Consider the following 13,683-nt stretch of genomic DNA (forward strand, 5'->3'; position numbering starts at 1 on the left):
AAAACTGTGATCCAGGATTACCTGGCTTTAAGAAGATGGCACAAAGGCTCTGGTAGGATCCTAGCCTTCGCACCACCTTCCCAAAGGTAGGTAAGCAGTCCTGTACCTTGTGGGGACCCCAATTCTGGAGTTCCTGGTTTTATGCAATTTTGCATTTCCACGTGAATCCCCGGAACCAAACCCTTGCATAAGATGTGAGCTAACTATGCTGGGGTTTTTTGTTTGTTTGTTTGTTTGTTTTGTCTTTAAACTCTGCTATTGCTAGGGAACAGCTAAGGATGGGAGGGGGGGTTCAATTCAGTTCACATTAAAAGGTGAACCTACCTAATTCACACATTTCAGAATAACACACAAAGCAAACTCATCTTCTGAAAATCACACTTCTCTGAATTTTTCAGTGCAGTTCTCCAGTCAAGTAATGTGTACAAAGATGCATATATTAAAGTGTGTTTAAAAATGCAAATATTAGTGAATATAACATACAAACATGCTTTATATTATGGGAAATTGCTTCACACAATTACCGGTATGTGAACCATTGCTGCCGGTCAGTTCTGAGCCATTGGTCTGACTCTGGACCATTGGTCTGACTCTGTAACATACCTGCCTATGCTCATAGGTTCTTAGGTCTGTAAAGGATTGAAAGCCTTCGTGTTTTTAAGCCTATGTGTGGGGTCCATGTTGCAAGATGTCAACCTTATATTCAGCCTGATTTCAAGGCAGAATGATCACACAATAGTTTCATAAGGCCAAAAGCATGCTTATTTTTCAGAATGGTTAAAAACTGTTACCAAACCCTGTGATATTTCTCTGCCACCCCTCAAGACCAGTTGTGCATACATAAGGAGAAGAACTGTTGGTATGTTTCCCCCCCCCCCCTGAAATAATCAGTCGTCAACAATACAGCTTAGTATTTCAAGCAATAAACCTACTTTAATCACTGATAACAATCCTAAATCCCCATGAATGAGAAAGCAGGATCTTTTCCGGATTAGTAAACACAGTTAATATATGGCCTATCCTTTGGCATGAATGCTCGTTGCAAGGTTTGCTTTAAAAATATACAATGCACACGCATTGGACTGAATAGCAGTTGAATGTGCTGTAATTTATCTGTAAAACATAGCTGGCTGCAAGATTTACTGTGCCAAAAAATGTGGAGAGTGATTTCCCAGATATTTACCACTGATGAGAGAAATGCTGGCAATGTCTGCTGGGGAACTCTACACACAGAATGAGTGACCTGCCGCACATTTCAGGTTAAGAAGCACGCACTTGTGGAATTCTAGGCCTCTGCAATAGACGGGACCCATAAATTGATGGGCACAACCCACTTCCTACATTTGATAGGAAAGCCTATCTTGTGCATTTCCAAAATGGCCAAGATTTAGAGAGCGCAAATAATATAAGAGCCGGCAACATGGCTAACAGGGCAGAAAGCTGTAGAAGCTCACTCAACATCTGGCAAATTGTTATTCAGGAGGAATGCGAAGCTCCTCCAAGCTAATGGATTATTTCTAATCATTGGTGTAAGTCAGGGGTGAGGAACTTTCTTTTCAGCCAAGGCCTGCCTTCCCTTGTAGACAAGCTTCCGAGGATCTCATGCCAGGGGTGGGCAGGATCAGAAGCCAAAGGGGGAGGTGCAAAATACAGGATTTTTACATTGTCTAGTCAAGTTGGCACTGCTCTCTAACCATGCAAAAGACCTGAATGAGAAAAAAAATATCATTGTGGCATTGCTACAGGTTGCAATCTTTGCACTATATTCAGAATGTGCATTGCCCAATAAGTTAGAGAAGGCTTGGCAGAGTGATGTTACAGAGGCTGGCAATGATGGCAAAATAAGGTGGTAAAAAGGGTCTAGAAACCAAGTCGTATGAGAAACGGTTGAGGGAATTGGCTATGTTTAGCTTGGATAAGAGAAGACTGAGAGGAGATATGATAGCCATCTTCAAATATCTTAAGGGTTGTCACATGGAGGATGAATCAAGCTTGCTTTCTCCTGCTGCAGAGGCTAGGACCCAAACAAATGGATTCAGGTTACAAGAAAGGAGATTCCAACTAAACATCAAGAAGAACTTTTTGGCAGTAAGAGCTGTTCGACAGTGGAACTGTCTCCCTCAGGAGGCTGTGGGCTCTCCTTCCCTAGAGGTTTTTAAGCAGAGGTTGGATGGCCATTTGCTTGGCAGGGGGTTGGACTGGATGGCCCTTGTGGTCTCTTCCAACTCTATGATTCTATGATTCTAGTTGAGATTTCTGTGTTGCAGGGGGTTGGACTAGATGATCCTCATGGTACCTTCCAGCTCTACAATTATATGATTCCCTTGGTGGTTAACCCTTAGGTACTTCCCTGGCTATATGTCATGTTTGATTTTCATGGTGTTAGTAACCATCTATGATAGACTTTCATCCTGCTGAGATTGACGTGAATGGCTTGCTTTGGCACATCCATATCCCAGTCTTTCTCTCCAAATTTCCAATTCAGATCATTCTCCCATTACTCTCTAGAGCAAGGAAAGGCAACCTGTGCCCCCCTCCAAATGTTATTGGACCGCACCTCCCATCACCTCCAGCCAGCATGGCCAATGATAAGGGATGATGGGATCTGGAGTCCAGCATCATCTGGAGGGCCACAGGTTGCCTACCCCTACTCTACAGTTTAAACCATGGCAAGGGAAATATGCCAGTCATGTCTGCTACCCTCCCTGCCATATTGTGACATGGCAACACTAAGGGGATGGCGAGGACCAAAAGATGGTGTGGGAGCAGCATGGGTTGAATCAGTTTGAAATAACCAGTCAATTATTTGGCTGCAGGCTTCCAGCAATGTTTCTCTTTTTATCTGACTTTGTGTGTTTGCACCTATGAGAATGCATATTGGCAATTTCTCCCTCTCTGTGTTTTCATGTAACAAAGGCTGAACTGTAGCCTTCAACTACGAGTTTCTTTCAATAGGGATCTGAAAACATAAACACACTCAGCCTGCTCTCCTTTGAAAATGTTGCATTGTTGTGAAAATTCTCTCTTCCCTTTGACAGTCATAAAAGAAAATCCATGTTCTTACATGGAAATGCAGAGAGATTCCCTCCACCCACCTACCTTGGGCACAGCACCCTGCCATCTTTGTTTTGATAGTGATAGTCAGGCATAACACAAATGCCTTTGTACAAATTCTCCCTCCTGCCACAATAGCCCCAATAATAAATTAACTGAAGAGGCTGTCAATTAAACACTGATACTAATCTAGGCATAAAAGCTCCCTTTAAAAAGGACTATTTTATAGCATATTTTATAGCATTATCAATGTTGGCTTCATCCCGTCCAATCCCAAAACAATTGAATGCTCCACATAGTAGAAGCCATCTAGGCAACACTTGTAAATGTGAATTACTCCTGCTATAGATACAGCCCTTGCAAAGAATGCTTGGAGATTAAAATGCCTATTGTGTGAGGAAGGCATAATGGGTTTTTAAAAACTGGTAGTACATCAATAATTAATGTTGGTACCTATAATGAAAAGATTGCCAAGGACAATTGGGGAAATGATTTTAAGTGTCCTTGGAAACTAGAATGCTGTTCCAATTTTAGTCTTATCCTTATTAAGTGTGGCTTAAAGTTCGGTTTCTTTGAATTGTGGAGATTTGAACATTATTGAAATAGATGTCTTTATATGCTGATCTTTTAGGAAGGAAGTGATATATCCATCTATTATCTATGCCTGAAGATGAAAATGCAACAATTTTGTTCAAGAATTAAGGCAAAATACATTGAATGACAGGGAGTTTTAACTGATGTGTTTTTGTATTATTTCCATAGGGAGAGGTAGTTCAGTGGTACAGCGCATACGTTGATGCCCTGGGCAGTAGCCAATGGTGTGTTGTGTTGGTGGGACCACCAGTCAATTGTATTACTGCTGCTTACCAGGGGGGAGAATGGGAGAGGCGAGGAGCACCAGTTTGGCTCAGCTGGTGTGTTTACACCATGCCAACCTTGCCACTGCTTGGCTTTGCCCTCATCTCCTGATGAGCATCAGCAACATTCCTGGGCAAAGGTCAAGTGAGCACTGCTGCCTCACCACATCTCCTGGTCTCAGGTTCCATTCCTGACATCTCCAGGTAGGGGTGGGGAAAACCACTCTCTGAACACCAGTAGATCAGCGGAAGCTAAGTGTGTTGCTTTTGAGGTGTTGCTGGGCTACAACTCCTATCATCCATGGCCATTGGCTACACTGGCTGAGTTGATAGGAGTCCCAAGAACACCAGGAGGGCTACAGATCCCCTCCCCTGACTTATATGTGTCAAGGGGTGCTTTGCAGCCAAAGGAATGCACAAGGCAGATAGTTAACTCTTTATTGTCAAAGATAACACAGTTGCTTTGACAGCTCTGGATACCTACGCCCACCAGTCTAGGTTCTAGGCAGCCATTCCCAAGTCCACGCTCTATGGAGCAGTTGCAGAAACAGGGAACCCCTCCACCAGTTTGTGTACCTTCCCCCGACAAGTGTAGCTGGAGTCTACACCTGCATGGAAACTTCCTCTGCTCATCCCCTTTCAAACGCCTTCTGGCCAGTACAGTTCCCCAGAAACCACTAACCCCCTCTCCTGAGCCAAACTCGAGCCACCCTTCCCCCAACATCAGCATCTTGCCTGTCCCTGACATTGTGGTTCCTGTAAAGATATAAATCAGCATCAAATTAGTAAGAAACCATCCAAATTGCAGGGATTTGTCTAGATAGAACTACCTGTATGTCGAGACCTATTTTTCTAGTTCAGTATTTCCACTTAGAACAAGACTTGCATAGGAGGAGCACATTGTCAGACCGTAAATTGTTTCTGAGACCCATGAAACTCTTGTTTTGCCTTTGGACTAGTGAAATCCAGTCATGCATTCAAAAAGGCCCAGGAAGTGAGAGCTTATTCCCATTCTTTCCTTCTGTTTACCAAACATGCTGTTTTGTGTGATGCCACAGAGTAATGGCTCTGCTGTTCAGAAAACTGTCTACTTTACAAGAATTCAAAGAGCTAAAAAAAAGCTCTGGGAGCCTCTCCGTTTAAATAAACAATCCTACCGCACCTCATCTTTGAGATAATAGATTGTAATTTGGTGTGAAAACAGTCATCTCTAAGGCAGCACTGGCCATGCTATTCAGAAAGGAGGTAGAGCAATATTATTCAGGGCAAAATAGTTAAACGGGAGCATTAATGTCTACATTTTTTAGTTACAAACTGTCCCTGCATACAGCAACAGCCTTAAATATTGCATCTGCTGTTGGATTGTCTTTTGGGTGGTCATGTGTTCAGAAAGGCCATCCTCTGTTTGAAGGGCTGCCAGAGGACATTATTTATTTGAAGGAGTCCTCTCTCTGAAGAGCTATCAAGTCCAAGTCCAGATTGAAGACAAAGAACCATAAGGAAGGAGAGTTGAGGCCTTGAAGTTGTCTATCGCCTGGGCAGCAGCCTCAGGAGAAACAGTCTCCCCCACTAGGATAAGATGAACTGCATTTACCGGTATATTTACAGGTAGGTAGCCGTGTTGGTCTGCCATAGTCAAAACAAAATAAATAAGGAATAATAATAATGAGCTCATATCAAGAACAAACCTAGTTGGTCTCTAAGGTGCTACTGGAAGGAATTTTTTTAAAAAAAATTTAAGTTTTGCATTTATATTGTAAATTATCATTATGGTAATTATTACTAAATCTGCAGCTGTAAATATAGGTCATAATATGCAAATTTTATGCAATTTGTTGTTCCCTTCAGTCCTCTTTTTAGCGATTCATTTTTCATTTTTTAGTAATGTGTAGCCTTATTTCTTAATGCACACCTTAATACATGAACCTTTCTTAATACCCCATTTTATACCCATTTTATGAAAATATGTTTCCATTCCTTTGTGGAGGTGATGCATACCCTCCAACATTTCTCCGTTGAAAATAGGAACGTCCCATTCTATAATGATAATTTTACTATTTATAGCCCACACATCTTACTGGGTTGCCCCAGCCACTCTTTTTTTTATTACTTACTTCTTACTTTACTTACTTACTTACTTACTTACTTAAATTTTAGTTTTACATTTTCTATTTTACATATTTTACATATACAAACAAAATAAAAACAGAAACATAAAATCCCCTTTGACTTCCCTCCCCCCATTGTGGATCTTAATGTAACGATTTCCCCCTCTGCATCTCTTTCATAACTCTATTCTTATAAATCCTTTATCATTCCATAGTTCAGTTTTTTACTACCAGTTTTCTGTCAATCCTACCAATGTAATTGTTTACAATAGTTTTCCAAATAGATTACTTTCCCCATTCTGTATTAAAGTCTGCCTCTTCATGGTTTCTAATTCTTCCTGCAAGTTTTGCCATCTTGGCATAGTTCATCTGGCAGGGGAAGAAACCAAGAATAAAGTATACATTATTGACAGATGCCAAAGAAAAGATGTGGATTCTCCTTACCAGATCTGAGATTATATTTTGAGGCATCTTGTCTTTTCTGGTTAACGGAATGGATATCGTGGAATATGGTTCCATTTAGATCTTGAAGGACACAATAACAGATTTAGCTGGCACGCCTATTTGTGGTATGACAATGTTAAAGTTCATAAAGCTTTTTTGAATCATGTTATAAGGAAACCAGTGTATGAAGTATGGGACAAACATACAAATTTATTGGAACACAAAACACCATAGTGGCTCTCTCCACTTGAAGCAATATTGGTGGAAAGAAGAATATGAGAAATAATTGGGCAACATATAAAAAACTATTATTAGAAGTAGATAAAAGATTTAAAATTAAGGAGGTTTGAAGATATAAGAGAATTAGTAACTGATTGGTTGCAATATCAGAAACTTAGTTAGACAAAAAGAAGGGTTTTTAAAAAAATTAAAAACTAGGCTAATTTCTAAAATGTATAAACTTTTATTAAATTGGGCAAACGAAAGATGAACAGGTCAAATCAGTTATGATTCACTGGGCTTAAAATTTACAGCTTGCTAAACTTTGAAGGAGAACTATATGAAAAATTAATATATCACTGGTATATTATTATGGACTGGACCATAATGTTGGAATGACCAGGTGGTCTCTGGGAAGGACCATTTTGACAATGTTTTACTGATGACTGGCAGCTTAGCAAGAGAGTTATAAAGCATTTAAACATGCTGCTAGTAATGACATAGTTGATTAAGGCTGTGTTATGTCAAAATTGTAAGAGAAAGGCGGTCCTGATATAATAGTTTACATGCAGTGTTTTTATACAGGCTAAGAATCTCTTTACTGACTCAGAGGCTTTAGCGCCAGTGCTTTTCTGATGTTGACAGATCCATCTGCTTCCCCTCAATTAAACAGGCAAACATGTAAAACCATCTAACACATATAGTACTACATTTCAAGGGATTAAGAAATCAAAAGTAACTCTTCATCATAAAATTGCATCACACTGCATCTCCCTGTAAGGATTGAGGGAGAATCTAAATATACCACAGATTAAAAATATGTGTGATCATACTTAAATGTGTGTGTGTGTGTGTGTGTGTGTGTGGCTTAACTTATGTGGCATCAGTTGTCATGCCCATTGAAGAATAACAGGCTAGTGTGAGAATTCAGCCTTAGTTGCATCAAGAAATTCTGATAGAGAGACCTCCTCTTTGCTACGCTCCCACAGTGCTCCTGGAACTTTGCAAAGATAGAAATGCCCAAATGAGCTTTCCTAATGTAATTTGTATATCATACCCCCAAGTTTGCTGGGGCTAAAATATAAGACAGAATTGCATGCTGAAATACAGAATTGACTGCCTAGGAGCCTCCACAGGGTTCAATCGGGCACTGCACTTGGCTTCTGACCACTTCTCAAGCCCAATGTGCTTCGGTCAAAGTGATGTGGCTCACGTTGGTTTGGAAGCCGGCACACACTCATGGAGCCCATGTTGTGGTGGGGAATCTAACTTGCATAGCATCAACCTTTGCAAGAAGGTTTCGGATAAATAATGGATTTGGTGACGGATGTAATGACACTACCAAGAAATGGGCAAGCATTTGGATGCTTAGAACTTAGTATTTTCTGGTTCTAGGACAGATTCCTAAGCTACCTCTGCATACTTGCCTTGTGGCAGTAGATGACACAGCACTGAATAACAGATCACCACACTAAAGAGATATATCACTACACCAAGCATTGCCTTACATGTCATCATCTAAATCCACCTTCTGTGCCTGGGTTCTTCCCGGGAAGTTAATAAATTGGAGTTTCCAAACAAGCACAGCCCAGAAGGCAAAGGCTAAGATAGGGACTCCTCCACATTACACATATAAAAGCCAGCTGGACTGATACTGAAATTTAACTTCAGCACTAGGGACAGCACAGCATCCACTACCAAAGCAAAGGGCAATAGGATGGTTTAGGGGCCAGATGGCATACCCAGCTCTGTGTGCCAACAACTTACTACTGGTCCCCTGTCCCTTAGCACCTGACACCTAAGGCAATCACCTCTGCCTAATGATAGGGCTCCCCCCCCCCAAAAAAAGGGAAGAGGACAAAAGTGTAGATATGGTAAAGAGAGAAGGGGCTATCATCCCATATAAGACTGATTACTGATTACCCAGTACCAGTTTTTGCAGGATCACATCCACATGGAGTCTTGTACTGGGTGGATACAGACTGTATGTAGTAGCTTTTGTAACATACAAATGGTATGAATGCGGTGGAACAAGGTTCTCTGAAAAGATTCCATGTGGAAAAGCTTTTCTTGGGAAAAGCCTGGTTGACTGAAGCCAGTCCAGGATAGCTCTGTAGGCAAATGAAGATGTCAGAAGGAGGGGATAATGTACTCTTCTACACTAGAGCAGCTGATGTAACAGGCATGAAATTTATGTGGCTGAGGATCTGGGATTGCCACCTTTCATGTCCAACAAAGTTACGTGAAAGGTCAAGGCCACTATGTCTTTCTGCTAACATCTGAGCAGAAAGAAACTGGCATTTGGAGTTTCTCATCCGCACGTATATAGTAAGGTAGATTAAACTTATACGGAACAGCTGTGGTGGGACTTACTTACAATGCTTAGTGAAAGGGCAGAAAGATTAGCGGCCATGTTAATAGGACATGAAACCTATTGACAGGGAGGGGGAAAAGAGAAAGAGCCCCATCAAAATGGCAGTATTATTTTTTTTAAAAAAAAAACATTACTTTAAGGTTTACAGAACATGGAAAGGAGGAAAAAATAAATAGCGACAGAACTTGGATTTTAGAATGCAGTTTCCTGAGCCAGTAATGCATCTGCCTATCTTATTGTTTAAATTGTATCAGTCGTTGCACCCTTGTTCACTTTGATCCATTTGGAATTCCAGAGCTGTAAATGACATTCCATTGGAATTTATGGGCCATACAGATCAAGTTGGTCTCCACAACAGAAGGATAAAAATAGCTTCTGTCCACTATATAATCCAGCATCTCCTCCACTCCACCCTAATTTAAATGCATGCTATTCTCAGGACTGTCCTTAAGCATGTACTTAAAGCTTGTTGGTATTTCTGAACACAGGGTAACCTATTAAACTGCTATCTTATTATCCCTTTGTTAAGAGGAAGGCTTTCCCCTGCAGTCCTAATGCAACTTATGGAACCGTCACCAGTCTCCATTGTTATATCAGCCCAACCGTTGCAGAGATAAATAAAATACATTTTACTGGAAACAATACAGTACAATCACATCTTATGTGAGGGTTCAGTTATAAGAGTTCTGTGTTTACACAAAAACACTCAAACCCTTGGAACTGCCCTTGAACGAACATCCCAAGACTTCAATTTAAGACTGAAAAAAACAAGAAATTTGGAGAACCAAAATTAACAGATTACAAGTCACCATTACTTGTTTTAAAAAGGGTCAGGGGAGAGCTATTTCTCCTATAAGTCTAATGAACAATGCACAACTTCTGATGTTGCCATATTGGCTTTATTCACTGTGATGACACTTTAAAACCTTTCACTTTTTGAGAAAAGGATAAGATTCATTAGCTAGATGTTTGTATTCAGGATCCTTCTACTGGGATAAAGAAAGACCCTTCCTGACAGGTAGAGTTTCATGCTTATCTCACCCTCTGATCAGAGGAGGAAATCTTCCTCGACTTCCCCTGGCTTAATGTCTGCTGCCTGCTATTGCCACTTACAAAAATAGGGTGTTCTCCTCTCAACACCTTGAGGCACCTGAACTGCAATTGGTGGGATGTGTATGGGGAGATCTAAACACTAACTGCATTGCTGTTTTATCTTGTTTTCTTAGGGGGTAATAATACTATCACAAACAAGCTAGAATGAAGATTTCTTTGGCAAAGTCTTGTGTTAAAACAACCAAACAATAATGATTGTTGGACCTGAAGGAAAAGATGTTTATGGTGGAAGCTTAGAATTACTGAAAATGACTGCACTGTAAGAAATCAGGGAGGGTTATTTGCATAAACTGCAGCATTTTTATTATTATTAAGCAACCCATTGCCTTCATCTGCTTAATTAAAACTAGAATTGAGCCAATTTTTTACTAATAATAAAAAAATTAGGGGTGATTTTGTGGTTCAGTTTCCCACCAGCCTGTGTATCCTGGAACCAGGCTCCTCTTTCAGAGAAGCATTCTAGGAAGCGCAGTTGGCTCTCTCTCCACAGCTTACCAACACACATTTCCTGCAAGATCCAGGAAAATAAGCAAACAACCCCCCCCCCACCCCCTGAAAAGATCAGATGAGTTCCTTCCCGTTGCTAGAAACCAGAAAGAAATCACCTTCTGATTGGGTGAGGAGATAATGTTTTCAGGACAGGGGAGAAGTTCAGCCCAGCCTTGTTAAAACTAGGTGAGCCCTTCTGAGATGCACTGACACAGTACAGTAGTCTTCTAGAGGGAGACATTTCATCCAGAGCTGGCCTTAGACTGTTTACCACTACCTCCTCCTCCTCTTCCTCCTCCTCCTCCTCTGCTGTGCACACACAATGCATCTCACCCACCCAGCACCCACCCATTGTCTCGTGCCCCATCCTCTCCCACCCGGCAGCAGTAGTGCAGTTGCTCACTGGTACTTCACAAACGAGCCATCTTGTTCCAACTGGTTTGCCCCCCCCCAGGAGTCAATGCAGCTACTCTTAGCATAGCCACATTGGTTCCTGTAGAATACCACCAGCTTGAACAAGGCACATACTGCCATCTTGAAACCTCTTCAATTCCACGGGTGCAGTGAGAACTTTCATGGTATGCCAGTGGGACTGTGGAGTGTGATAGGCCTCCCAGGTGATTCTTTCCTCTCAAATGAGCTCGATTTGGAGTGTTGCAAATCTGCTGCGGCTGAAAAAGGAAGCACCAGGAAGGCTGGCTCCATCTGCTACATCAGAGCCCAAGAGCCACCTTCATTTCAGTGAAGCTAAACCCAAGGTGTGTGTTGGGACCCCTGGAATCTCTCACTGCTTAGATATTTGGGGTGGGGTGACAAAATATGCATCGTGTCATGGAAGGCTTAGGAAGCACACTAATCAGGAAACTAACTGCACAAAAGCTTTCCTAAAGAAGAATGGGACAGCAACAAGAAACTCCTGACTCCACCTAGGTACAACTAAGTCCACTGCCACCTAGTGTCTCAATTATAAAAGGATGCCATCTATGCACATTAATATACTGAATGTGTAAACAAGCTTGATTTGATAACAACACCTACAAGGACAGATCAGGTTTATAGCCCTTTTATCCTTATGGTTTTGTGGTGCTTTTCATAAAAAGTGGAGCAAATCTCATTCTGTGGTCTCCCACACAATGTGTTGAATACTTCTACTTGGAGCTGTCACTGACAATGCGCTAAAACATGAATAGCATCCCTTTCTCAATGGAAAGAATTAATTAAACTGAGACTGCAGAGATCTAGCGACTAAGAACGCTCCCTCTGACATAAGACCCCTTTACCTTGGCTTTGAATCACTCCACATTTTGCTGGGAAAGCTTTTGTCAGAAACATACCCTTACATTGTTACCCAGGAGAAAAGATTCCCAACAACACCATAACAACCCGAGCCCTCCAGTGCAGCAAAGGAAGTTTAAATTCTACTTGCCTTTTGTCTATTTAGTAATTTTTTTAAAAAAATTGATTTTACTTTCATGTATGAAATGAATTGATTATTTTTTTAAAAAAAATTACACTAGTGACAATTCCCACTGGTGCTTCCATTTTTTTTTTAAAGGCTTGCAATCTAGAGGTGCTCTTGTGCACACCTGCTTCTCTTCTCTTCACTTTTTGGGAAGGAACAGAGAAGCCACATGCCCTGAATTCAGTCAGTCAGTCAGCTGAACAGTGCTATCAGAGCCAGCATTTTAAGTTCAAGGCAATTTTAGCTTGAAAGGGGAGTTACACACTTTGAAAGATCTAAGGCCAATAAGCATAGCTGCCATATACTACTGCAAAAGAATCTCTTAGAAACAATGACATTTCTGCTAATGGAAGCCTTGTTCAGAGTAAATTCAGTATACATGGTCTTTCACCTAAGCCAGCATTTAGCAAATGGGAAAAGACATTGACCTCTGTCTTGAAGCAAGCAACTGTTATATTGTAATTTAGCAAGCCAATATTTAAGCGATTTCATTCATTTCTTTATTTTATTTACTGTTTTGATGAAGGCAGGTGAATATTGTTTACAGTACCTTCTATTCTTAAAATGCCATCACTTTAGAAAATGCTTGCAGGGTTCTAGGCATTATCTATATTGTATAGTAGCGTATATTCTAACTTACTCCTAATTCTCTAGTTTTGGTGCTGGGTTGTAGAACTTACCCATAGAAATTGACTTCTAGCAAACAGGAATGGGTTGTCAGTTTCTTTCAATAGATATATTCCTCGCGTTTCTATCTGAAAGTATTAAAAGCAGTTGTGACTATCTGCTGCACTCATTTTGTAATACAATCAAGAGGTAGGTCTTCAAATAAAGTAGTCATTTAAGAAGTAATACAGAAAATTAATAATCTCCAGTCCACCAAAAGAATGTCAGAATTCTAAATCCTAACCCCAAACAAAAATAACATAACTCTCCTTCCCACAAGAAACCCTTTTATCATGGGAAGTGGTCAATCTGAAACTCATTTATTGCTCTGATACAAATCAGTTTGCAACAACTGTGGTAAGACTAGCATGTTACATACTGTAGAGGCATTTTGTTAGAATCTACCGTGAATTCCATTACTTTGCTGTGAAATTCCTTTCTCTTAGTTGGTGTGTGTTTAACACATTTCCCTAGCTCGAAATACAGATATTAAGGAATAATAATGCAATGATATTGCCACAAGAAGGGGAAAACCCTTAAACTAGTGTAGCACAATCCTGTACATGTTAACTCGGAAATTAGACCCAATGAATCCAATGGGACTTACTTCCAGGTTAAAGAGCAATCCTAACTATGGGCATAGCTGTCAACCTTTCCCTTTTTTGCAGGAAATTCCCTTATTATAGCATTGGGAAACAGCAGGGAGGATTAACAGCTATGACTATGGGAAGCTAGCACCATAATTGCATAAGTTACCCCAATTACAAACTCCAGTCAGGAACCTTTGGAGAGGGGCTGATGATGACTGAACCAGCAGGTGAGTGTGGGCCAGAACTTACAGGATTGGGCCCTAGGTCACATGATTGAACTGAACAAGTTTGGAGTAGGTGTAAGCCC

General features: G+C 40.8%; 1 protein-coding gene across 1 annotated transcript in view; it reads left to right on the forward strand.

The window, feature by feature from the left end:
* Window positions 1–13,587: 13,587 nt before the first annotated feature.
* LOC117044571 (DNA-binding protein RFX6-like) overlaps window positions 13,588–13,683 on the forward strand; it is a 6,329-nt gene continuing 6,233 nt past the window's right edge. The window contains exon 1 of the mRNA XM_033145388.1: window positions 13,588–13,603. Coding sequence (XP_033001279.1) covers window positions 13,588–13,603 — 16 coding nt within the window. The remainder of the gene's footprint in view (window positions 13,604–13,683) is intronic.

This window comes from Lacerta agilis, chromosome 3 (genome assembly GCF_009819535.1).
Source record: "Lacerta agilis isolate rLacAgi1 chromosome 3, rLacAgi1.pri, whole genome shotgun sequence".
NCBI lineage: Eukaryota > Metazoa > Chordata > Lepidosauria > Squamata > Lacertidae > Lacerta > Lacerta agilis.